This window comes from Haliotis rufescens, unplaced genomic scaffold (genome assembly GCF_023055435.1).
Source record: "Haliotis rufescens isolate VD_foot unplaced genomic scaffold, xgHalRufe1.0.p SCAF_17, whole genome shotgun sequence".
Lineage (NCBI taxonomy): Eukaryota > Metazoa > Mollusca > Gastropoda > Lepetellida > Haliotidae > Haliotis > Haliotis rufescens.
The window spans coordinates 6,188,638-6,216,610 of NW_025963857.1; the positions used below are offsets into that span (position 1 = coordinate 6,188,638).

A 27,973-nucleotide genomic window follows, 5' to 3' on the forward strand; every position below is an offset into this window, starting at 1 on the left:
GCACTTCCACGGAATCTTTTGCATTGACACTCTACTGAGTACTGCCATTGTAATAACTTTGCAGTAATTTGTATTGATTTGTAACCCTCGTTCCTTTTATAATACAATTGTTAATCGTATACCATTTCTTTGTTGGTAGTTGGTTTCACACTGGTTAATTAGCCAGAATCCCTGCAGGATAAAAAAACAAAGTAAGAGGAGTGAAGGGAACATCATTTATTGAATATGCATATATATATATATATACACAACGTTGTTCGCCAGCTACCTTGACCTCTTGTTGCGACTGGTGGGTTCCCAACTGAAAGAAACAATACATAAATGTTTGAATTTTCACTACCATCACATGCGTCCAATATTTATGTGATCTATCTGTCAGACATTGAAGCCATTGCAACAAGGAATAACAATTCCACTTAAAAAGTGAAACCCTGGGTCCAATGAAATGGCTATTGGTGAAATAAGGTATATATTCAAATTCGCCGCACGTTTCATTTTTATTTCCATTTTTAACATTTTAAAAAAAATCCTTAAATATTTCAAGTCCAACGGTAGTCAAATACTGTATTCCAGTATTTTACTCATCAAGGAATACAGGTTGATTATACACAATTGTTTATTGATTACACAACTGTTTATTGGTTACATACTAGTTTGAACAACCCAAAAAAAAAAGACACCGCCCGCCCGCACTATATTTTCAAAATTCATTGCCTGAGAACCACTTCTTTTTATTTATTTCAGCCTTAATAAAAAATTTTTTTTGATCTGTAGCCATTCAGAGATGTAGTGCCTTGTAGGTATTACATCCAAAACTTTCACAAACTTTTCCAATTTGTCTATCTGTAGCCCCAAGTCGGGACAACTGATTGTAAATGAATGAATGAGGGGGATGCAAACACCACAGCTGGTTAATGTTCATAAGACTACAGAGGAACCAATCAAATATTTTCATGTTCTTAGCGACGCTCTCAGCAATATCCCAGTTATATGACGGCAGTCTGTACATATTCAAATCTGGACCAGAAAATCCAGTGATTGATATTGTAAACAAAGGATCCACATCGTCAGGGTACAATGACACACAATCAACCAAATCACTGAGCCTGATCACCCTATCTATTGGTCACCTCTTACGACCAGCATTGGTTGCTGGGGACCTATATTCCTACTTAACAATGGGTGGTCAGGCTTGCTGACATGGTTGATGCATATGTGATTGTATCCCAATTGCATAGACCGATGCTCATGATGTCAATCACTGGATTGTCTGGTCCGGACTTGATTACTTACAGACTGCAATCATTTTGCTGGAATGTTGCAGCATTAAACAAAACAAAAAACGTCTGTGCTCACTTAAATAGGTCTTCAGCTTCTCGTTCACGTTCATTCTCCTGACTCTCGGCCTGTGAAAAAAGGAAACCAAACAGTAAACATAGGATAAATACATCTGGAAAATATTTAATGACATAAGTCAGGCTCAACATTTGGTGTTGTTATAACCATGTGATGGCTGACTTAATACTAGGAACGCCTCAGTGGTCAAGTGGATAGAGCATCTGCCAAGAGACCACCTCCGTGGTCAAGTGGTAGAGCATCTAGTGGTCAGCGGATCCCCCGACGCATCGTACCAAATGACGTTTAAAGATGGTACTTGTCTGTCTGGCACTTGGCATTAAGGGGCTAAAACAAGGACTGGTCGGCTCAGAGTCAGTATACTGCGTCTGATTGGGATAGTCATGTTAAAACTGCAGCATGGTATCTCAGTGGGTTAGCACTATAAAATCGGCATTAGTATACTCACGCACAGAGCAATCTTGAAAGCGACCTTAAACCCCATTTCACCTCACCTAACTAATAGTGAGATGTCATGGTCTACAAATCTTCTCGTAATTAATCCTAGATAACCATTATTATGTGACCATGGACCTACAGTGAGTAGGTAAGGGAGTTAAAATTTAACGTCACATCAGCATTATTTCAGCCATAAAGCGATAAGAACAAGTATTGACAGATGCGTCTATCAAACTTGTGTGTTTACAGTGGTGTGTCTCCAAACCATGGTTCCAATTCATCTACAAAGTTTGACAACAGTCCTGGACTAATTCTTACTTAGTCATTTGACCCTTCAACTACTTAATCATGTTCATGCTGATAAACTAGACTATTTAAAAATTGAGATATCTTTACGTCGGGACTGTCAACACTGAACAACACACTAATACCTTCAATATTTGTTATACGTTTACAAATAGAAGTGTGTTTGTTGTTTAATGCTGCAGTCAGCAATATTCCAGCTACATGTAAATAATCAAGTCTGGGCCAGGCAATCCAGTGATTGACATCGTGATCATCAAACCATGCAAATGGGATCGATGACATGCATACACCAAGTCAACGAGCCTGACCACCCAATCCCGATAGTCACCTTGTACGACAATCATAGTCACCTTTTACGCCAAGCATGGGTTGCTGAAGACCTATTCTACCCAAGATCTGATCGGGTGCCATTTATACCTACAACCTCATATTAAACTAAAATATTCAATTTCGGTGTTTATATTATCTACCAATCAAACTACTAATTAATCTGTTGCTACATTATCTCATCATACATTACAAGAGAGAACAAATAATTGTAACATATTTAACAGTATTGTTGCCAATTTGTTCCAAAATTCAGTGCTGACTAAACTTTAAATGCCCGGTTAATAACGTAGTAAGTGAGTGAGTTGGGTTAATTTCTACTTTGAACAGTACTTGTTATATCATGGTGTGTCAGTTTGATGTGAGGAATGTGAGGGTTTGGCTTAATACTGTATTAGCAGTATTTCCAGCATGTTTGGTTGATGTGGGGTCAGACTTACGCAGGCCTTAGACGTTTACCCCTTCAGTGAAATGCAGAACACATAGAAATTATCATAATCCCTTGAGCCTAGGTTTCTGACATGCCAAAGGCAAAGGGACACCAAATTACCGCACCTTAGACAACTGGACCACTTGTTTCCCCTAATAACACAATGATACACACCTGTCTTGCATCTCGGAACCAGTCATCCATCTCACGGCGCTGACTTCCCATGTGTTCTACGAGGTCGCTGCCGCCGATGATACGAGGAAGAAAGTTGGCTCCTGCATGGCTGGACTGAAAAGAAAGCTTGACAACATCAGTCACAGTACAGCTAAATATCTGTCAACATCAGTCACAGTACAGCTAAATATCTGTCAACATCAGTCACAGTACTGCTAAATATCTGTCAACATCAGTCACAGTACAGCTAAATATCTGTCAACATCAGTCACAGTAAAGCTAAATATCTGTCAACATTAGTCACAGTACAGCTAAATATCTGTCAACATTAGTCACAGTACAGCTAAATATCTGTCAACATCAGTCACAGTACTGCTAAATATCTGTCAACATCAGTCACAGTACAGCTAAATATCTGTCAACATCAGTCACAGTACTGCTAAATATCTGTCAACATCAGTCACAGTACTGCTAAATATCTGTCAACATCAGTCACAGTACAGCTAAATATCTGTCAACATCAGTCACAGTACTGCTAAATATCTGTCAACATCAGTCACAGTACAGCTAAATATCTGTCAACATCAGTCACAGTACAGCTAAATATCTGCCAACATCAGTCACAGTACAGCTAAATATCTGTCATGTGATGATATGGAGCAGCATTTTTCTTACACAGCAGTTGCTCTAGCTGGACATAAAAAGTATTTCCTGTACAAAGACCAAATTAAAGGTTTGGTTGTTTGTGATGAGTCAAGTATGTTTTGGCTAGCCTACTGGATTTATAGGTAATGTTCATGGCGTTCTTGTGAGTTTCATGAAGTGTTTAGACTAAAACAAATAATAGTCTTGGTTCTCGGGCACCGCCTGCTTCATCACAAATACTGTTGCGCATTTCATTTATAGTTCCATTTGCAAAACAAAACATAACAAGCGTATAGTCAACAAAGTCATCTATATCCCCCACCCATTTTAACACGTTATGGTCCAAAACAAGGTAACTGACCCAACATTTCTCTTAGCCCATGTCAAAATAGCTTCAATGGAAATTCTAAAATAAACATTTCTAAAACTCCTTAATATCAAATGGCACCAGTTAAGTATGTGCCTGGTGGACATGCAAAGTTTTGTAAGAAAGTATTTTTTGAGTTACGCTCCAGACTTGTTGCCATGGAAACGTAAAAAATAAAAATTTCTAAAATTCCTAAATAGCAAAAGGCACCAGTTCAGTATGTGCCTAGTAGACATGCAAAGTTTTGTTAGAAAGTATTGAATGGGTTTTGAGTTATGCTCCAGAAACAAACTCTACCCTATAGAACCTAAGTCCAACGTGTTGCCATGGAAACATAAAAAATTCTAAAATTCCTAAATAGCAAAAGGCACCAGTTCAGTATGTGTCTGGTAAACATGCAAAGTTTTGTTAGAAAGTATTGAATGGGTTTTGAGTTATGCTCCAGAAACAAACTCTACCCTATAGAACCTAAGTCAAACATGTTGCCATGGAAACATAAAAAATTAAAAATTATAAAATTCCTAAATAGCAAAAGGCACCAGTTCAGTATGTGGCTTGTAGACATGCATGCACAGTTTTTAAAGAAAGTCTTTGACAGTTTTTGAGTTACGCTCCGGAAACGATTTCGGGACGCACGCACACACGTACACCTCCGCACGGATGGACGGAACACATTTCAATATCCCCCGTCAACTTCGTTGGGGCAGGGGATAAAAAAAGCCTAATACTTAAAAACAATGCGATCCAATATAGCACACAGTTACTTCCCTGCCTTACGGTGCATCTCGTGTTATGGTAATGGTGGCAATAGGATTTTATATGCTTGTTTATGTTGGGAGGCCCTTTCCCAGGTTGATGGTACACAACTGCTTATCTGGTTACATACTTGTTTGAACAAGCAAAAAAGAAAAAAACAGCACTGCCCGCCTGCACTATATTTTCAAAAGTCATTGCCTGATAACCAACTTTATTTTTCTAAGCCTTAGATAGCAAAGCTGTCTAACATTTTGTTGCTAAATACAGAGAGTGAGTGAGTGAATATTTCTAAAGCTACAGTCAGTAATTTTCCTACTACATGATGGCAGTCAAATAATTATTGAGTCTGGTCCAGACAAGCCAGTGATCGATATCATGAGGAACATCTAACACAGTCGGAATAACAACTCACAATCAAACAATTAAACAAAACACCAAGCTAACATTCCCCAAAGCGATCTTAGGTGATCATAACTCCCATACATTAACATAAGCTTATGATTGTCTTTGTGGAATGGGGCACTGGGCTTTGTGCTTTATAAACATCCATTTTAGTTCAGAAGTTATTATTTTCATAAATTCCTGGGCTTGTCATAATGTATGTTATTACCTTCCTAAACCTCTTGAAGTTCTTCACAAGTTTGCCATTCCATTCAGCATATCCATCAGGAATATCTTTCTTCCCTGACTTCTTGGCCGGGGGTTTAGGATGCCTGGTAACCAGATTAACAAACTGTGTAACCATGACAGCAGTGGGGATATCTTCCTCTTTGATGAAATCATCTCTTTTCACTGTCTGCTCCTGAAACCATGGCAACAGAAAAAAAAGAGGTTAGTCTTTATTCCTAATACGGGATATTTGTCAGGAAATATCAACACAGCATATTAATAGGGAGATTGTCTAATTAATGGCGGAAACTGAAAGTGATGCAATACCAGTCACATGAAGTCCACGATAACTGCATCCCTGACCTAGTAGATGGAGTGTCAGATGACGATTCAATCCCAGACGCATCATACCAAAAGAAGTAAAAGATGGTGCTTGTTACCCTGGCTGGTGCTCAGCATTAAGGAGATATTATAGGACTTATCTGAATTTGGTAAACAGAGCTGGCAGAAGAAGAAATAGTGCACTACCTTGATGGGCAGCCTGGTCGTCAGGAACCCTGTAGGGACTGTCCTGTTGTCATGGTTACCTCCATTCCTGGTACTGTCTCTGGCCTGTAACAATGAACATCACGAAGTAATGTACTATTCCACTGTGGCAGTGACACACGTGATGTTATCACATACTCATAGGAGAGTGCGGTTTCGCACTGATTTTAGCAATAATGCAGCCCTATCTTGCTTCGAACATTGTACCAATATGGAGAATTGAACCCATATGGAGAATTGAACCTATATGGAGAATTGAACCCATATGGAGAATTGAACCAATACGGAGAATTGAACCCATATGGAGAATTGAACCCATATGGAGAATTGAACCCATACGGAGAATTGAACCCATATGGAGAATTGAACCCATATGGAGAATTGAACCTATATGGAGAATTGAACCTATATGGAGAATTGAACCTATATGGAGAATTGAACCCATATGGAGAATTGAACCCATATGGAGAATTGAACCTATATGGAGAATTGAACCTATATGGAGAATTGAACCCATATGGAGAATTGAACCCATATGGAGAATTGAACCTATATGGAGAATTGAACCCATATGGAGAATTGAACCTATATGGAGAATTGAACCTATATGGAGAATTGAACCCATATGGAGAATTGAACCCATATGGAGAATTGAACCAATACGGAGAATTGAACCCATATGGAGAATTGAACCCATATGGAGAATTGAACCCATATGGAGAATTGAACCCGTCCTTCAACATGCCAAGCCAACAATAACCTTCAGATACTCGTGACTGATGACACAGATCATGTTCATACTTTGGCCACAGTGACTTATAACATTTGACTTTGCTTTTTAAATAATTTGGCAGGGGTAGATTTAACAACAAATTTGTATGTAGCCATCAGGGCTAGGTCCTTTTAAAATTTACCGTCCCTTCTTCAAACTAATTGGCCTACAACAAAATGGTGGATGCTGCGAAGTGACCAAACCTAAGGTCACGTAGCCACCTAGGAGGGCTCTGAAAATTTTAGAACTCCTCACCCCTGAAATGCTGTTTCCTGCACTCTGAGATTAAATCTTGGCTTCCATTTGCCTCATTTCGGGGTGATTTATGAGGAAAGAAAGATGTTGTACGCAACATTACGAAATGGCGGCTGGTTGTCATTCTACAGAGATGATCAAACACATATATATGTTTTTGAGTTAACCATTCACACAACCTTATCCCGCTCTAAATATTTAAAATAATTACAAAAATATACAAAAATTGAACATGCAAGGAGAAGAGGTGAAATTTTGACCAGCCAGACAGGCCTACTTTACGTTCAACAAGCCCTTTGAAATTTTAACTGGCCACGGGCAACGGGCCAGCAGCTTAATCGACCCCTGCTTTGGAGTACAGCCACACCATCACACAACAGGTGACTTTCACGTTCTATATTCAAATCAACATGTCATAGGAAGAAAGAAGTTAACGACCAAACCATTAGAGACAAATGTTATTGTATAAACATGATAAAAGACATTACTGACAAATTGCGGAAATATATAAATCTCCCACAACATAATGCACAAGGAAGCCTTCCTCTTGTAACAAGATAAGTGGAAATTAGTGGTAGTTGTATCTTAGTTTGCTAAGTGCGTGAGAAGTCACTTCCTCAATAGCAGATGAAGTTACCATTGTTTTATCAGAGCATGAGCCTCACTGTAATGAATATTATCAAGATTTGTCATCTTCCTGAGGCAAGGGAATTACCTGACTTTAAAAGTCCAGTTTCCACCCTTGCAAAACTAGGCTGGAATTATGAGGTTGTATTTTGGCTGGACAAACGAGTCTACACATAGTCCAATCAAAATCCCATAATGATATCATCATCCGGGTCATAAACAACAAGAGTGGAAACTGGACTTTTAAAGTCAGTTAACTCCCTTGCCTCAGGAAGATGAGATTTGCCTGATCAGCTCAAGATGGAGATAATAAGGCGCCAGAATGTGATGGAATCCCATCCATTGCTTAAACATTAAATTTAAGTCATAGCTCAAATATTTATTAACTTATTAAAGCAAAGATTGAAAACAGCAAACTTTTCTGGAAAACACTGCACAGCAATTGTATGTCCACTTCAAAAGAAGGGCTTACATTATTACCAGAGCCTGTGAAAGTATTTACTAAAATATAAATGAACAACTTCAAAAATAGTCATCTGATAATAACATTATCTGTGAGGTGAGGTGAGGTGAGGTGAAATGGGGTTTAACGTCGTGTCCAAGATTATTGCACTTATATAGCAACATGCATGTACGTGTGTGTGTTTGCTTGTACTAGTCCGGACTGATGCCGATTTATAGTGCTAGCTCACTGAGATACCATGCCACAGTTTAACATGAATACCCAACTCAGACACAGTATACTGACTCCGAGCTGACCAGTCCTTGTTTAAGCCCCTTAATGCCGAGCGCCAGACAGGGTAACAACAAGTACCATCTCTTAACATCTTTTGGTATGACGCAGCCGGGGATTGAACCCCCGACCTTCCTCTCTCCGGGAGGACGCTCTACCACTAGACCACGGAGGCGGTCACATTATGTGTGAAAGTCAAGCTGAGTTGCAGAAGGTTATTCAACAGTTCACACTGCAAGATATGACCAGGAAATATGTATCTCCAGATGGAAGATTCTATTGTTTTTTTATTGACTTTGCCAAAGTTTTTGATAGTATTAAACATCCACTTCTATGGCATTGCATCATAAAATATAGAATTCATCCAAACATTTTAGGTATTTTACGAAATATGTATTAAAAACTACAGTCTTGCACACGACTGGATCTCTGTCTTCCAGAGTTGCTGTGTGGGTACCCAACAGGGCTGTACGGTCGGCCCAAGTTGGAACTTACAAAAGTCGAGGATTATTGTTTTTAGGCACAGTGCCTATCTCAGACATTACGCTACAGTGAGATAGTGAGTGAGTGAGTTGGACTTAACGCCGCTTTTAACAGTATTACAGTTATATCACGGCGTGTCAGCTTAATGTGGGAGGAAAGCCAGAAGTGATGCAGGTCTCAGACGTTTACCACTTCGGTGAAACCCACGAGCACGGGTATGGTGCTGACAAACCTAGAAACATAATCCGGGCGAACCGGGATTCGAACCCACAATCATAGGTTTCTGGCGTGCCCAAGGGACGCAACTCTGCACAGCGAATTGTGGCGCCTTAGACAACTGGGCCACCCGTGCCCCCCTACAGTGAGATAGAATCGGTATCACTCTGTAAGTATCTTCGGCAGTATTTTAACATTAAACTAGTATGGACAAGATATCCACAAATGTTGGTACAACATGCAGAGAAAGTGTGCTCAATGATATACAGATTGCACTACCCTTCACTACAGCAATGGAGATCAGCCTGGTACCTTTAACCTACATGCAGAAATATTTTTATGAGCACAGGGCACAATTACTTGTTTCAGTAAAACCCTGCCTAGTCCTAAGAACACCCAACCTATACCCATCCTAAATCATGTAAAACACAAGCAAAAGGTTGGTTGCTCAGTTCCCGGACATGTCCTACCAAAAAGACATAAAATATGGTATTTCTTGTTACCCTGCGTGGTGCTTGGCAGAAAGGGGATATCACAAAGGTGGGTGGGCTTAGAGTCAGTATACTGTGTCTAAATGGACCCAATCACACTCACACACCCATCCACACCCACACCCTCCCCCCCACACACTGTCGCTATACAAGTGAAATAATCTTGAAAGCGACGTCAGCCCCATATAACCCACATAACCTCACTTCACCTGCACAGCACAAGTTCCCATAACCGATACCCAGTCCTACATCATGTAAAGCTGAAGACACCAACCTCCGCAGCTGTGACTGGCTCTTCCTCTGGCACTTCCAGCACATCCACTCTGGACCTGGCATCTCTGTTCTGCCTCCTGGACACCGTCTTGACCCGGGTCTGTTCTGTTATCGTTTCCTCCTCGCTATCTTCTTTGACATCCCTTTTGACACGTCTGGTGGGACTTGGGGAGGGTGACTTCTGTCTGGCCCCCCAACCATCATGTTTGGCCACCTTCCCTTGTCTGGCTGCTTCAGACTGGGCTGCATTTGTTCTTGAAGATGGAATATCATCAAACAAATTGTCTTCATCACTGACTCTTGTTCCACTTGTATTTGCTTTGTGTTTCTTATGTTTTGAAGACAAAATATCCATCAAGTCATCGGAGTCATCTCCCCTTGACGTCTGCTTCTGACCTTGCCTCCTGCCTTGCCACAGACCAAGGTCATCTTCATCACTGTCATCAAGCAGGACACGTTTATTGGCTTTAGAAGGTGGAGAGGTTTTAGGCATGACTTTTGACACTTCACTTTCTTGTTCTTTCTTAACCTTTTTGAATGTCTTACTTGAACCTGACTGAACTTCAACATCTTCATCATTCAAAACATGAGAATGTTGTGATTTTCTCCCCGAAATCCGACTCCCAGTTGGCGTCTTAACACTCATATCAAAATCATCATCAAGTTCTTCAAACAGTTCATCTTTCACTCTCTGGGATTTTGCAGGCTTGGGAGATACAGACTTTCTTCCTTTACCAGAAATAGGATTCGATGGCAACATGTCCTCATCTTTGATTACCTCCCTTGCAGGGGATACATTCTTCCCTCTAGCTGACCTTCGACTCGGAGAAGGGGATGGAGAGCGGCTTCTTGCTCTTGGTGCAGTCTTCACAGCAGCCGGTGATGGGCTCCTCCTTCCTCGGCCCTTTGCGACTGATTCCTGTTTCGGTTCGGGGGAAGGGTTCTGCTTTGGTTGCCTGGTTACCTGGACATCTGGGTCTGGCTTTGGAGACACTTCTAACCTTGACCTTCCTTGGGTCTGAGACTTTGCAGGTGTCACCACTTCCTGTTTGATTCTCTTAGATTCACGTGCTTCTGTCTGTGTTTCCTCCTTCGCCTCCTCTGTCCTGGAATTATCAGAAGAGACCTCATCAGAACTTTTCTTCATGCTCGTAGTAAGTGAGTATGGCTGAAGCTTTTTTAAGAACGTCTTAACAATAGCACACCTGGTGGGGAATTGAACCCTGGCTTAACACAAAAATATGCTTTGCCCACTAGGCCATCCTGTCATGAGAGAGGGTGTGGTTTCATTGTTAGTGAGTTTGGCTTAAAGCTGCCTTGTGCAGTGTTTCCGTTATTCCACAGCCTGTCATGAGGGTTTTAAGTGATGAAGGTCTCAGATATTTACTATTTGGGTAAAAACCACGAGCATGGGTATGATGCAGACAAACTTAGAAACATAATCAGGGTGAACTTGGATTCTAAACCATGATCGTGTGTTTCTGGCATGCCTAAGGGACACAACTCTGCACAGCAAACTGTAGCACCTTACCTAACTGGGACACCTGAAACCCTTCCTATAATCAACAGACATTTATAGAACTTTTGTCATACAAGAGGGTGTGGATGGTCATCTGTCAGCATGCAGTATTCATTCTACTAAGTCTGTTAAATTAACAGGAACAGACTTCGAAATCCTATGTAGCCACTAAATGGTGGAAACAACAAGGTTAATTTTTTATTTCATGTCTGGTTTGGTTATCGATAAAACCAAAGCAGACTATCTAACAAGAGACATGAATGTTCTACAGGATCGACTCACCTCTTTCTCTTGGTGGGTGTGGCTGCAGTATGGCCGTCTTCCTCTCGCTTCACCTTCACAGCCTGGAAAGTACGACATGGTAACATCATGACTCTAGCAAAACTGTAAACTGGTGTTAAAATGCATTACTTTGTAACATTTCAAATAGTTCTTTGCTCATCTTCACATATTGAAACATCACACATTTTCTGAACATGTTATACACTATTGACAGGTAAGGAGTCCAACCACTTGATTTGCTTGTTGTTAGAAGCTAAACTCTCCAACATTTTAGCTTCTTGACATTGACATGTTTTTTCCTGTTTATTTGTTGTTTAATGCCGCACTCAGCAATAATCCAGCTATATGATGGCGGCCCGTAAATAATCGAGTCAGGACCAGACAATCCAGTGACTAACATCATGAGCATCGATCCACGCAATTGGGATTCGATGACATGCATGACCACCCGATCCTGTTAGTCGCCTCTTACGACAAGCATAGTGGCCTTTAAATGAAGAGTCTGCACAAGACAAACCAGTGACTGATACTATGAGCACACATCCACATCGTAGGTGTACAATGACATGCAATCAACCATACAATCAAGTCACTGAGTATGATCACCCGATCCATCTAGTCCCACAGATGACCAGCATAGGTTGCTGGGGACTTTCTCTAACCCAGAATCCACATGGGCCAAGCACTTGAGGACGTCATGAGTGAAGGTTATTTTATGCCACAATCCAATAAAACAGTAACACACCTGTGCATGTAAGACGCTCTCATCAACCACAGATTTGCCAGCAGCAAGTTCTCCTGCCTTACCTCGTCTTCTCCTGCAAAAGACAGGGATAATCAATAAAGACCTGTATCTTACAAAAACCTAAATAGTAGTCACCAAAATATGTTAACAATTGGTTACAGTAAAATTAAGACAAAACAAGTCAAACTGAAACAAAAAGACATGTGAAATACTAAATACATTCAGCAAGTCTTACAAAGATTTTGACTTACCTCACCTTCAGTAAAAAGGTATATCATTACTTGATATTAATTTATAAAATATGGAGATAACTTTTTGACCTAAATCAAACCACCCAGACTCATAAAAGGCTTTCCAGATCTGTTAAACACGTCTATTTGTTGTTTTTACGCCACAGTAAGCAAACTTTGGGCCATGTCACGTTGGTAAAGTAAGTCTGGGCCGGATAAACCAGCAGTTGATATTAAGAGCACCATCCCTTGCTATCAGGTCACAATGACATGCAGCGAGCAAGTGAGTCAGAGACTAAGTCTGAGAGTGAGTGAGTGAGTTGTGTTTAACACAGCTTTGAACAGTATTCGAGTTATATCACGGCATGTCAGCTTACTGTAGGAGGAAAGCCCAAAGTGATGCAGGTTGCAGAGGTTTACGACTTCGGTGAAATCTACGAGCAGGGGTTTTGAGCTGACAAACCTTGAACATAATCGGGGTGAACTGAGACTAAAACCACGATCATAGGTTTCTGGTGTGCCCAAGGGATGCAACTCTGCACAGCGAACTGCGACACCTTAGATGACTTGGCCACCCGTGCCCCAACATGCAATGAACCTTGTATTATTCTTAACCACTCACTTCAGTCAACTCTTACAACAAGCACAGTCAACACATGGAAGGGTACCAAACAGCAATGTATTTCTTTTGAAGAATAGATGCAGTAAGGCCCCCATTATTTTCAAATGCGAAAAGATGGATGATGATTTGTTGTTTAACGCCGCACTCAGCAATATTACACCTATATGACGGCGGTCTCTAAATAATCGAGTTTGGACCAGACAATCCAGTGATTAATGTCATGAGCATCGATCCACGCAATTGGGATAGATGACATGCATCAACCAAGTCAGCTAGCCTGACCACCCGATCCCGTTAGTCGCCTTTTACGACAAGCATAGTCACCTTTTACGGCAAGCATGGGTTGCTGAAGACCTATTCTACCCCGGAATCTTCACGGGTCCAAATGCGAAAAGAAATGCTCCAAGACATGCAAAGTCAAACTTTTGATTTTAAGTCTGAAAAAACAACAACATATTTTTCCCCTTGATGAAACAGTGATTGAGAATTAGAAGTTGTTTTCCATAGCTCGATAAAATGTCTACAAATCTGCTGTACCCTGGTGAGACTTCTGTGTTGGCCGCCAGGACATCTGGCATTGTTTGTTCTGCTACACACTGAGACAGTGACTGTGATGGGAGATTCTGAAACAGCTGCTGGGCTGGAAGAAATATACATCAACTTTTAATATCTATTTTTTTCACAGCACAATGCCAAGGCAGTTCAGCACACCTGACATCTTCCCATGGCAAGGGAGTTAACTGACTGTAAAAGTCTAGATCCCCTCCTTGCCAAACTAGCCTGGAATTTCGTGGCTTGATTGTTGCCACCAATGGCTATTTCGAGTTACCTCCCTTCTTTGTTCTTCCTGTTGACTAATCAGATTCCACCTATCATATAACTTGAATTTGCTTCAAACAAAATGGTGGCACCCAGTCAAGACGATCTGATCAATAATCAAGATCTATATTATTATAAAACGGGTCCAACCTTACAAAGTGCATTAAATTACTTGAGCACCTTGATTTAAAACATGAAAACATTTGAAAAATACTGTCGATGCCCAGTCGACGTTACAATCAATTGCTTTGCAAATCCTGCCCAACAGTATACGAACTGGATACGCAATTTTGATTGGACTATGCATAGACTCCTCTGGGAACTGAACTATTCATAATCAGTTACCTCCGTTGCCTCAAGAAGATTGTCTCCTGGATATGTAATTAATTCGTTAAAGTGTCAACAAAGACAGCCACTTAACAAAAGTTGCTGTCAGCATTGATATTCACATACTTTCAAAAGGATTTGAACAAAAAAAGTCATGACAAGGAGAAGCATAAATGTATAACTGACCATGCTAAACATACATATGTCAAAAGCCAGGTGAGCTAACAAGCAGCAGTAAGACCATAATGTGATGAATGTTTCTTGTTCTCTCCTACCATTGAACATTCATCCCTGATCCAAACTGATGTCATTCAACAACAGAGACGTCACAATTTATCATTCAGTATGACCCCTAAAAATGAGCAATATTTCTGTGCAAATGTTGACACAAGAAACAGGTACAAGAATCAATATTTATCAATCATATGCGTGACCATCAGGATGACCTTGACCCATGACATGTGATTAGCATGATAAAACAGTCGCCAGGCTTTAAAGGTCACATATCATTGATAAGATATTGCAAGATATCTCAATGTCTTGGGATGACAATGGGCAAATTCCAGCAGAGTTGAGATGGTTTAACCAGGAACTGGTCGCACTTGCACAAAGCGATCTTAGCGCTAAGACTATCGTAAGCCTATGTTAAAGTATGGGAGTTACGATCATCTTACCGCTAAGATAACTTTGTGCAAGTGGGCCATTGAGTCAATATTTTCTTACCCTATTTTCTTGAGTGAGTGAGTGAGTGAGTTGGGTTTAACGCCGCTTTTAACAGTATTCCAGTTATATCGCGGCGTGTCAGCTTAATGTGGGAGGAAAGCCCGAAGTGATGCAGGTCTCAGACGTTTACCACTTCGGTGAAACCCACGAGCACAGATATGGTGCTGGTGATGAACGGGTGATGAGAAACTTGGTCAGTACAAATTTGAAATTTGAGATAAAAAATCACCTGACATGTTGATTTACCATTTAAGTTCTATTTTTTGTTCTGCTAGGCATTACCTTGTGTATTTTCTTGTAAACTAAGCCGGAAACAGCAATCAGCTGTACACATGTTTTCTTGGAATCTACCGGTGATTCGGTCAAGACACACCCAATTATATAACTTTACAGGATTTTAATGCAAGGATCGGCAAAAATGTATCTGAAACTATTTTTTTGGTTATCAGGAATAATATATTAAAATATCTTGTTAATTTAGTTGCAGCTTTTACTAAATACATTTAAAATAATAATAACCCTAAGCATGGCAGTTGATCGCTATTGTTGGTTATTTTTTTCCCATGGAACCAGTTTGACCAGTCACCGTCCTGGCTCGCGTGCACGTGATCGCAAGAACTACATGTTGACATAGAATCGTCAAACTACAACGTCTTTGGCATTTATGATGTATGTATCCATTCTCTGTCAACTAAAGTTAGTTTCAAGGCATCAATAGTGGTAATCCGACCATGGTTGCTGTTTATATTGGTGAGTTGTGCGATCTTCCGATCGCTCCACACATGATTTCGCCGTAATTAATTAAAACAATTTTAAAAGGAATTTTTAATAGAAGTAATGAAATATGTTACAAACATAAGTCCAGATATACAAAGAACACTTTTTATAGCCAGTCAGTGTAATTACAAAAACATCAAAACTCATTATGGCGTGTACAATGCACACCCCCTTCTATACAGCTGTGCTTTTTGCAAAAAAAGTGTGCAGTATACTCAAGAAAATACGGAAGTTACAGTACAGACGATCTACCTTTATCTATATCAGGGTTACAGTGTTTGTCGGTGGAGCAGTACAGTACAGTACAGACGATCTACCTTTATCTATATCAGGGTTACAGTGTTTGTCTGTGGAGCAGTACAGTACAGTACAGACGATCTACCTTTATCTATATCAGGGTTACAGTGTTTGTCGGTGGAGCAGTACAGTACAGTACAGACGATCTACCTTTATCTATATCAGGGTTACAGTGTTTGTCGGTGGAGCAGTACAGTACAGTACAGACGATCTACCTTTATCTATATCAGGGTTACAGTGTTTGTCGGTGGAGCAGTACAGTACAGTACAGACGATCTACCTTTATCTATATCAGAGTTACAGTGTTTGTCGGTGGAGCAGTACAGTACAGTACAGACGATCTACCTTTATCTATATCAGGGTTACAGTGTTTGTCGGTGGAGCAGTACAGTACAGTACAGACGATCTACCTTTATCTATATTAGGGTTACAGTGTTTGTCTCTGGAGCAGTACAGTACAGTACAGCCGATCTACCTTTATCTATATCAGGGTTACAGTGTTTGTCTGTGGAGCAGTACTGTCGGTGGAGCAGTACAGTACTGTACAGTACAGACGATCTACCTTTATCTATATCAGGGTTACAGTGTTTGTCTATGGAGCAGTACAGTACAGTACAGATGATCTACCTTTATCTATATCAGGGTTACAGTGTTTGTCTGTGGAGCAGTACAGTACAGTACAGTACAGACGATCTACCTTTATCTATATCAGGGTTACAGTGTTTGTCGGTGGAGCAGTACAGTACAGTACAGTACAGACGATCTACCTTTATCTATATCAGGGTTACAGTGTTTGTCTGTGGAGCAGTACAGTACAGTACAGTACAGACGATCTACCTTTATCTATATCAGGGTTACAGTGTTTGTCGGTGGAGCAGTACAGTACAGTACAGTACAGACGATCTACCTTTATCTATATCAGGGTTACAGTGTTTGTCTATGGAGCAGTACAGTACAGTACAGATGATCTACCTTTATCTATATCAGGGTTACAGTGTTTGTCTGTGGAGCAGTACAGTACAGTACAGTACAGCCGATCTACCTTTATCTATATCAGGGTTACAGTGCTTGTCTGTGGAACAGTACAGTACAGCATATCCGATCTCTGCATCCTGGATCACATTCTTCTTCTTTCTGAAACATAGAATTTTGAGTTCATGGATCTTTTCGTTTTGTTTATTGCTCTTCAAAAACATATTGAATGTGCTGCCTGTGAGCAGTATGACTGAAACTGACCTCATCTATCTTGCTGTGTGTCCGTATGCAGCAATAGAGAGTAACACTTCAGTCCACAAGTTCTTATAATGATATATAACAAAACACTTAAAAATGGAAAATTTCTACTTGTCCTTATGATACCTTAACTATTGGGTTGTTTGGCAAAGGACCATAGGACGAGAGCCAATTTCTATCGCTGCTTATGCATAATTATCTATGTGTGATGAACAAGTAAGTGCTTCTAAAGTTTTAATCCTTTTCAAATTTCTTCATTTTTTAGGGTCATAAATCTATTAACCAATACAAAAACAATTCTCGCCTTGCATGGTAATAACAAGAGTTTGCCACTAACGTGGCTATATCCCCCGCCCCTGTTGCAGAATTTATGACATAATTTAATCTAAACAAACCCTAACCTTTTTTAACTGAGGTGGAACTTGTCATGGAATTGTAAAAGAAAGAATAGTTTGGAACCTAAGTCCATCTTGTTGCAATGGAAACATAAAAAATAAAAATGTCTAAAATTTCTAAATAGCAAAAGGCACCAGTTCAGCATGTACCTGACAAACCTGCAAATTTTCATGAAAAAATATTGAACGGTTTATGAGTTATGCTCCGGAAACGAAACGTGACGGACGGACGGAGCCCATTTCTATATCCCCCGCCAACTTCTTTGGGCGGGGGATAAAAAATATTACAAATAACCAGCCGGAGCACTGGTGTCAACGAGGCAACTAATTTACTCCCACTCCCTCACCGCTTGAGGTACTTGTTGACATGGGCAACCCACTCCTGCCCCGCCGGCGTCAGAGTCTTCAGGTCTTCAGCGCCACAGTTCATGACAACAGTTCCACTCTCAACCAGTACTCGGTCATCATTGTCGTCACTTCCCTCCTCCATCAGTATCGGCATTCCGCCCGCCAACTCCACCGCTAGGTTCATCTTCTTGAACTACCAACACACAAAACGATTACAGCTTCATGCAATCACATCTGCACAAATTCACCACAGTGTACTAGTGTACCGTATTTTCTTGAGTATAGTGCGCACTTTTTTTCCAAAAAAACAGCTGTGTAGAAGGGGGTGCGCATTATACACGAAATAATGCGTTTTGATGTTTTTTTCCCCATGGAAAGATATTACCGTGAGCACGTAACACCGGAAATACCATGTCAACAAGTCCATACTGAAGTATGCAAATTAATCATGTAATTACACTGTCTGGCTTAGTTTACGAGAAAATACACAAGGTAATCTTAATCCCTGGATGTAAAACAATGCCTAGCAGAACGAAAAATACAATTTAAACGGTAAATAAACATGTCTGGTGATTTTTTTATCTCAAATTTCGAATTTGTACTGACCAAGTTTCTCATCACCCGTTCGTTTACTGGAATTCTCTGAAGGGGTAGATCTACGGTGTAATTTTTTTCTGCGCTTGACATTCAATTTTTTTTCCAAAATACTGAATCCGCTAGAGGGGTGCATATTATACATGGGTGCGTCTCAAGAAAATATGGTAAACCTTATTTCTCTGGAACTCAGTTTGTAGCTAGTCTACTTAACGTTTCCTATGTTTACATTTTCTGAGTTTTTTTCAGTTCCAATTTGTAGCAAAATTGAAGTATTGAAAACAATTTCAGAATCATAGCCCTCAAGTTCAACAAGTCAATGAGGACTACCAATAATAGATTTACTTGTCCTCAGCACAATTTAGTTGTCTCGGGCTTGCAGACTAGCGTTAATCTCAAAGTATGTCTATTGGGAGAAATCAAATGAGCGGTCAATTCTTCCATAAAACAGTCTTTAAGGATTCCATATTTTCTTGCAAAATAATGTCCAGATTGTTGAACCAGTAAAAATGTCTCATTACATCAACAAATGTTTTGAGATTTCAAAGTGAGAATTCAACATGTTCAAATTAATATACAAATTAGAGCTGAAAAATTGAAACCATGCACTATATATTCATTTTGGTATATATTTTTTATTTATTTCTCCTGTTTTTGTAATACAGGCATGTATATAGTCATATCTAAAAACAACTATATATCGCATATTCCATTAAAAATGGACGGACAAAAGTGGCTACAACAGCTTTAAAAAACATGTAAAAACATGTTTATTTGAAACAAAACGTTTTGAATCAATCTTATTTTAAGTGAAAAACACAACACCATGGGTGGTTCATGTCCTTTGCACATCATAACAAAATAAAAAACAAAATTAAAACAAATCCTACAGAGTCATTCAGATACTGATAACCATCTTTATCAAATATTTCGTCAAACACATAAATGTTTCTTTTTCAAGATGCATCATTTCTCATCCAGATGTCACCACCACCACCTCCCCTTGATCATTCGTCACCATTCGCCCATTTCCGTAACCTGCAAGAAGACCTGTCCCCCTATCAATGAATGTAATGTGCGAAAATACGACAAACCAATCAGAATGCGCAGATGATTTTAAGTTCTTCGTCAAAAAATCCCTCAGAAATAATTTTCGATTTTACATATGTCTTGCATCTAAAAATATACCCAAGACACAGTTAAATGTGTTCAATCATACTGTATAATTCTGCACGCCCCGATGTGCTTTAAATTGTATCTGAAATATATATAATATATGGGGAAATATATGTGAACCATTACGCAACGAGTTAACAATTGTTTTAGGTATGTCCGTTAGCGCTAAGACGGAATCTGGTTGCAAAAATGGCCATATTTTGGGCTTGTCCCGGAATAACACGAGTTTGTCACAAATGCCCCTTGATTTTGTACACAGTAAGGGCAGGTAACTCTTGTGGTAGTTTCAAGTCAAATGAAGCTTAATTTGCACTCGGCAGACTCTTGAAACATGATCCTGACTGAACTGCCATAAGTCTGTCTCACCTGTCTTTGACTTAGAAATATGAACTTCATCCCTTCAAACACTGAGGCCCTGTTTGGGTTGGGTTTAAAGGACACCTCTTCTGGGTTGACTTGGGTCTCAGACACTGTCGGCAGATACCTGGTCACAAGAAGGATTAGTGCAATGAAAGACGAAAGAAAATGTTAGAGAGACTGAGTTAGGTCAAATCAGGCTTTGTGATTATATATCACAACCTTTCAGTAAAGTGTTTGAAGACAGCACGAAGTGATACATGTCTTGACCGCCTCCGTGGTCTTGTGGTAGAGCGTCCGCCCGGAAAGCGGAAGGTCCGGGGTTCAATCCCCGGCCGTGTCAGACCAAAAGACGTTAAAAGATGGTACTTGTTGTTACCCTGTCTGGCGCTCGGCATTAAGGGGCTAAAACAAGGACTGGTCGGCTCGGAGTCAGTATACTGTGTCTGAGTGGGGTATTCATGTTAAACTGTGGCATGGTATCTCAGTGAGCTAGCACTATAAATCGGCATCAGTTCGGACTAGTACAAGCAGCCACACAAACACAAACACATACATGTACGTCGCTATATAAGTGCAATAATCCTGGACGGGACGTTAAACCCCATTTCACCTCACCTCACCTGATACATGTCTTAGACTTTTAGCATTCGGGTGACACCCACAAAAATGGATATGGTGCTGCACCAAGAAACATAATCGGGGCGACTCTGGGATTCACGCCTATGATCCTAGGTTTCAGGCAGGCCTAAGGGACGCAACTCTGCACAGAAAGTTGCAGCACTTCAAATTCACGAGCTCATAGAGCTGATAGACCAAGGATAATAGTGGGGGCGAATCTTGAGATTCAAACCCAGCACTTTAATGTATACCTATGCCCCCCGAAATATCAGACACATCAACTCTGCTTTAAAACCAAGTGCACAGAATCAGATGAATGAGGTACAGAGCAGGTAGCAACTGATACACTGAAACGTTTAGTGCCTGTCCATGAAATACAGTCAAGTCCCTTTAATCCGACATGATTGGTTGCATATGATTATGTCGGATTAACGAGTATGATCAAAAATCGGACAACTACACGATAGATAACGATACAAACACTAATTGTTCATTAATTTTTTATTGTTAAGCAAGTTTATCTCTGCAGCCATTGTAATATGCAGCTACCAGCTGACTCATCTTGAATCAAAACACGGGCTGTGTACTCGCGGGCAGATGACCACGGAGTCTGCTTATGACTGTCTCGGATTAATAAAGTGATTTCGGTAAATCGTTGCAAATTAGATGTGTCGGAGTCAGAGTGCGAGACTGTCAGATTAACGGGTCTAAATAGCACTGATTTAATCGGTTCCAAACATTAGGGTCGGATAAAGCCGATTGTTGGATTAACGAGTGTCGGATTAACGAGACTTGACTGTCAATATGTCGACAGCCATGTAACTTTGTTTTTACGCATACTGTTTCTAAATGCCTAGAAAGGCTATCTGATGCTGTCAAAATTATTTATAACGCCAACATTACATTTTATCAATCCTAATCATCATGTAGTATGAGTAATCGGAGATATCATATCATCAGATCATCATCCCGAACAAACATACAGTAACAGTAATGTAGGAGAGAACAGCTCCTTGTAGCAACCTACACTTCTGGGTCAGGCTTCTCGACTTCTCCTTTGAGATGTTCCAAAAGATTTTCCAAATATGACGGGAGCACTATGGACTTCTGGGTAATCATTGCACAAATCACCTGAAAACAGAACAGTATTTTTACATTGGATCTTTGTAGATGACAAATCAGGCTTATTTCAGAGACTGTATCAGAAAATGTGTCTTTATTAAGTGATTTAGCACAGAACATTCGCCTGTGCTGTAATCACCAATTCCAGTTAGCAATCAAATCTGGAAAAGTAAAAACGGTGGTCAAATGTAACAATTCATGATCATGAACTTGGAGTAAGATGACAAATGAATGGGGTTTTTTTCAGTTAGTCCATCAGCTATATTCATACACAACACCTAAAATCGACAACTAAATTTTGTCCACCTTCTAAAACAAGGATGGGGTGAAGGTGGTTTGTTCCGGAGTTTCACTAACAGCATTATCTGTTATCTGGGTCGTCAGGCATGCTCATTTCAACCACTTTTTAGTTCGACCTAGACTTGATTATTTACATGTTGCTGTTATATATATACTGCTGAGTGCGGTGTTAAACAAAAAACAACTTAACTTTTGATTGGATGTGGCAGATATACTTCAATAAACACTTGACATATTATGTGAATCAGTTTTGTGTATCATAGAAAGATAAAAATATCCATGTAAAAAGTGTAGTATAGAGTCACTGCATCACACAGGGAAGACAACCGACCTTTATGGTGACGCTAATACTGTTCATCACCAGCAGCGAACAGTTTTTCGTCCATTCGCTCACAACATGGCCGCCAAAAGTTCGTACTACTGCTTTAGCGGATTTCTTCGAAGCTACGTCCAGGCAGGAGGTTGTGATGATGAAGGGCTCGTTGACAACACTGTAAGAAAACACCTTCCCTCAGACAAAAGAAAATAAGTGTTCCTGAAATATATACTCTTAAATGTCTACATTCTAGATTATACTGCTGTTCAACTTCAACAATGTTTGGCTCGGAGCAGACTTTCTCTCATACATGTAGTTCGGATGTAAATTTAAGACTTGCTCTCAACATTTAACTAAGAAGGGAATGTTTCATTAGCAGTGATTTATCGCTACGTCCAATGCAGGACACAAAAAATGCAAGTAACTGCTTCTAAATAGGAATGACATGATTCCCCAATGTTTCTATGCATTGTAAATTTACACTTGACGATACACACAAAACACCTACCAATGCATCGATTCATGCTTACCAGTGCTGAAGGTTCTATCGATTTTAAAAAAGCAATACCCCGGTATGCTTAATCTATCTGCACGATACCATCGAAACAAGCCTATGTTTACAAGCCCTGCTAGTTAAACACAACTGGTTGATAGGAACAGCCTCGTGTCCAGCTGGGCCCCATGGAACAGGAAGATTTCATGCAAACTCAGCACAAATTATGTATTGCAATACATGTTAGCGTGACTCAATTACCACGACATGTACTGATACGTGAGGTAAGCGTACAATGACACACCTGTCTTTCAAAATAAGGAAGTAAGTAAACTATGTTTATAATGAACGTGCTTATAATGAAACGACGGATATAATGAACTGGTTTTTGGTCTCAGACATTTGCTGTATACATGCTCATAACGAACTCGGGTCATAATTAACTAAAATTAGTGGTTCCTTTGATTCGTTATTACTGTAGTTTACTGTAGTCATATTCAGGACTAACTCACAGGAAGACTGACTTGGGAGAGCCAAATGCCACCTCATCTCCATCCTTGATCGGAACTTCTCCCGATATCCGCTTCTTGTTCACCCACGTCCCGAACTTTGACACGTCCTTCAGGGTGACCAGGGCAGACTTCTGGGGGTGGCTCTGCACGACACACACACAGTCAACCCTTGCTCAGTGGTAAATCAAAGCCTTAGGGGCTGAGTAAAAACTATCTACTTCGTTGTTTTTGTCACCAGTTCCATGTACATGTTCTGTCTCATAACGGTTAGAAAAGCTAAGTGTTTGCATATCAATTTCCTTTTGGCAGCTGGCTACATGGTACTCCGGGTAAAAAAACAGAGAGTGTACATAAAGTGTGATCGAAATCAGGAAGTAAACAGTACACTGTCGCCAGTTGGATTGGTCATAGACCAATCTCATTAAAATCAGATCTTAGTTCTCGCTAAACAAAGATCTGAGGACATCCCATTACGGGTCACGTCAGCACGACCTTTCATCCAACCAATCAGAGCGTCGCTTACCAGATCCTGACAGTCGGAATGTGTTTTCTAGTCATGCAACCTCAAATTATTAAACAGAGGGTATTCCCAACGACAGTTACGGGTTTTATGATTATATCCATACAATCTAGGCCATCTATAAGACCAATGCTGTTTTGGTCAGTTTTAAAATTATGTTTCGAAGCGTAGTCGCCAGTTTGAAACTAGTGCCGTAAAGCTCGAGATAGCTGCCTTCTGGTTGGCAAATGTCGATTTCTGGTCAGTCATTTCATTGGTTGGTCAATGTTCGCGAAAGGTCGTTCTGACGTGACCCGGATGTTTGGTTAGCGGTAGCAAAAACTAAGATCTGATTTTAATGAGATTGGTCATAGACGCGATGATTTTTTCAAAGCTATATTTAGTACTAGTAATGAACATTTCATCCAAATTTATTAAATATTTGCTAAATTTTAAGTATGTCCGCAGACAACTGAAGATGAATGAGTTTTTGGCTGTGGAATATCTCAGCATGTTTGTAATTGGGGAAAACAGAGAGGTGCAAGTCTTTAACCATTTCCTAACTCATTAGCACAGGAATTATGATGTATCATAAAAGATGTTTTATCCATATGAGGTTGAAGCGTTTAAAAAAGTAACACACTGTTAATGTTATTCTTCCGCAAATATGTTACGAAGTGAGTGATTTCCTTATACCATGTACACATATATATATAGTAAAATACAAATTTGAAAAGTAAATCTTAGAAAAGTTAGTACTCTGAATGCTGACCAGTACCCTTACTACAGCTGTTCTAACAAAATGTAGGAATGGTTGAAGTACCAGATTTGACTCTGCATGGGTCAGCTGCAGCACTGAATGTTTTCTGCTGACGGTGGGATCAGTTGTCAGGAGAATATCACAGTCTTTACGCCCCACTGTGTGCTCACGGCCAACCAGCAACACATACTTCAGATCTGGAAAAAAAATTACGTTTTTTCCTAACTACACTTGTGCATGTTACATATTGTGCAGACTTTAGCATGGGTAGACTTGCCGAGCTCCCACCAGACCAGCCATATAGGTTAATCATGGGAATATAAGATCAATAGAGGTGCTTTATATCAGGACTTGAAATACTTATTAATATGTATTTGAAAACTGGTATATTGCTTTTTTCCAAAGCATGCATATTTTCATCTTGTAGACAAAGCTTACAAAAGTGACCAGTCAAATTGAAATTATGAAATTAAGAAATTAGCAACTTATTCCTGTGATTGAAAAAGCAAAACCATTTGTGACTAGCTTCCTGAATAACAGAGCCTGGTGTGCCTGATTCATATCACGAAATGGACTGACAATACTACTTGTATCACAATATACCACAACAAAATCGTAAGAAATGAAGAAATCACTGAAATACAGCTCTAAAATCCCTTGCTTCATACATTTATATATTATTATCTCAAAAACTTTAAGAAAGAATAACAAAACAGTTTTAAATGAAGGGATGGTTGTTAAACGTAATAGTTAGTTGTCGCGTCCTCAGTGGTATCATCCCCTTGTTCTGCCATGCTTACAGGTGGCGCTATATGCTACTTCTGCCATTACGGGACCTAACTCTATAAGTTCTTGTTCTATTTATAGCATATCGCAATTTCACAAACTGACATGTGTACCTTAGTATCAGTATCAGTATCAGTATCAATGAAATTGTAGGTATCGGAGAATCGTTACAGCCCTACTGTTTACTGCTTGCACATGTGAACATTGCAACATCCAACAAAATGGCTGACGACTATGAAGTTGTCAAAAATGTGCTGGGGAAGTCTGATGTATGGGTCCATTTAGACCATGCAAGTTGTTGGATTATATTTGTTCAGATTCATAAAAAATATGGCAATCCAAAAGAAAGGCCAATACCCATCACTACAATCAAGGCTATGAGAAATATATCTTTTCAATTCCTGAATAAATCTCATTCTAAATGTTGACCTACCTGGGTTATCGGCAGCTACCAGGTACCACATATTGGAACTGTCACCTCAGTATTCCACGGTCATATCTCCATATCAAGTACTGGAACTGTCAAGAGTGATTGTAATTTAAGCAACAAAGACATTTGCAACATGACTATCCACGTTAATTGATACAGGTTGGTCCCAAGAAACGATACAAAGGAAAACATAAAACATATACCGTATTCGACGTAATAAGCGCCCCGCTCTAATAAGCGCCAACGGCGATATTTACTAATATATTGGCAAGTGAACAATCCTAATTAGCACCCCTTCCGATTGATCAAAGTACACAAGACTTATTTATTCGTGTATAATACGCACTTGTGTGTTATATGCACCCTTAATTATGGGCAATTAAATTCTGGAAAAATATATCTGTCGTATATAAACAGTTCAGGCCGTCAGCATAAACCACGAAATTTATCTTTCAACTCTGGTTTTTCCACCAAATTAATATTCTAATAAGAACCCACTATTTCTAATTTTGAGAGCGCCCTGGGCGGTTGTTACGGCGAATACGGTATGCTGCCCCCTCAGTATCTGTAGTATGAACATTTGGACGAGAACATGTGAAAAGAGTCATCAGAAAGATGACATATCCCCCCGGCAGCTGTCTGTAAAGTAACCACAAGTAAATGTGCAAATCTGTATGTAATGAGTCAAGAGTTGAATGTTCTTTAAGAAGCATACATTGTTTACCAACAAAAGGTCCACCATGGTCGCATCCATGTGAAATGGAAAGTAAAACGTGTGTTTCTGTGGGTTTTTTTATGCAAACAAATGACAAATTACAAGAAACAATAACTAAACAAGCGTATAGTCAACGAAGTCATCTATATCCCCCGCCCATTTTAACACGTTATGGTCCCAAACCAGGTAACTGACCCAACATTTCTCTCAGCCCATGTCAAAAAAGCTGCAATGGAAATTCTTTATAAACATTTCTAAAACTCCTTAATGTCAAATGGCACCAGTTCAGTATGTACTTTATATGTAGACATGCAAAGTTATGCAAGGAAATATTTAACAGATTCTTTGTTGTACTCCATAAGTGAACCCACCCTATATGAAACCTTGAATCCACTTGTTGCCATGGAAACATAAAAAATACAAATTTATAATATTCCTAAATAGCAAAAGGCACCAGTTCAGAATGTACCTGGTAGACATGCAAAGTTTTGTAAGAAAGTATTTTACAGTTTTTGAGTTACGCTCCGCATTATATGCCTAGGGGATAAATGTCACATCCAGAAGCTTGGATTCATGAGCGATTAGGGTGATGTGCTTAACATCAAATGAAACCTACATTAGTTGTAGAAATCTCTGATGGCAAGCGTACCTGATATGACCATTTCTCTATTTTAGCAAAATGGGATTTCAGACGAATGAGAGCATCTTATGATCTTTCAAATATAATATGACAATAACATTAGCAGCTGATTAAAGAGTAATTAACAGCCTACATTGCCGTCAACTGGATATCGAGTTGGCTACACGACCTGATAATCAGCCTTTTAGAACAACTGACAGTGACATACATACATACATAGATCTACAATCGGCTGTGTACACATTCAGAAAAGGGTTATGGCGGTGCCAACATGTGACACTACTGAAAGTTATTGTTTACATGACAAGATCACGCCTACGGTCCATCACTTCCTGTTCACTCGATGATCTTGACCTTTCGCGGGAACAGTTAGTCTGGTTCTGTTACGTGCACACACAGCGCTCACCGATACCTATTCTGCATCAATAGAAGGAGCCCAGTATGAATTTATTACAAAAGCTAAACTTTACTGTGGAATAATGCAGGAACAAACTTCATATTATTGAATTGAAAATAACCGTGGGTTATTTA

The 27,973-nt window shown here is 39.8% G+C and overlaps 1 protein-coding gene across 4 annotated transcripts; it reads right to left on the reverse strand.

Moving 5' to 3' along the window:
- Window positions 1-201: 201 nt before the first annotated feature.
- On the reverse strand, window positions 202-27,861 carry LOC124141495 (nibrin-like). 4 transcript variants are annotated; one of them, XM_046509623.2, is made up of 18 exons: window positions 27,743-27,861; window positions 26,091-26,176; window positions 24,935-25,068; window positions 23,613-23,755; window positions 22,623-22,782; window positions 21,897-22,000; window positions 20,258-20,375; window positions 18,121-18,314; window positions 17,188-17,279; window positions 13,740-13,842; window positions 12,351-12,423; window positions 11,606-11,667; window positions 9,806-10,910; window positions 5,937-6,020; window positions 5,410-5,601; window positions 3,032-3,145; window positions 1,357-1,406; window positions 202-301 (listed from the first exon to the last, which is right to left on the reverse strand). In XM_046509623.2, exons 2-18 carry the CDS (start codon window positions 26,119-26,121, stop codon window positions 265-267), a joined length of 2,796 nt encoding a protein of 931 aa, XP_046365579.2. In that variant the 5' UTR covers window positions 26,122-26,176; window positions 27,743-27,861; the 3' UTR covers window positions 202-264. The 4 variants fall into 4 exon arrangements, with proteins under 4 accessions (XP_046365579.2, XP_046365659.2, XP_046365515.2 ...); XM_046509703.2 differs by having other exon boundaries at window positions 27,659-27,811; XM_046509559.2 differs by having other exon boundaries at window positions 27,655-27,804.
- Window positions 27,862-27,973: the final 112 nt, after the last annotated feature.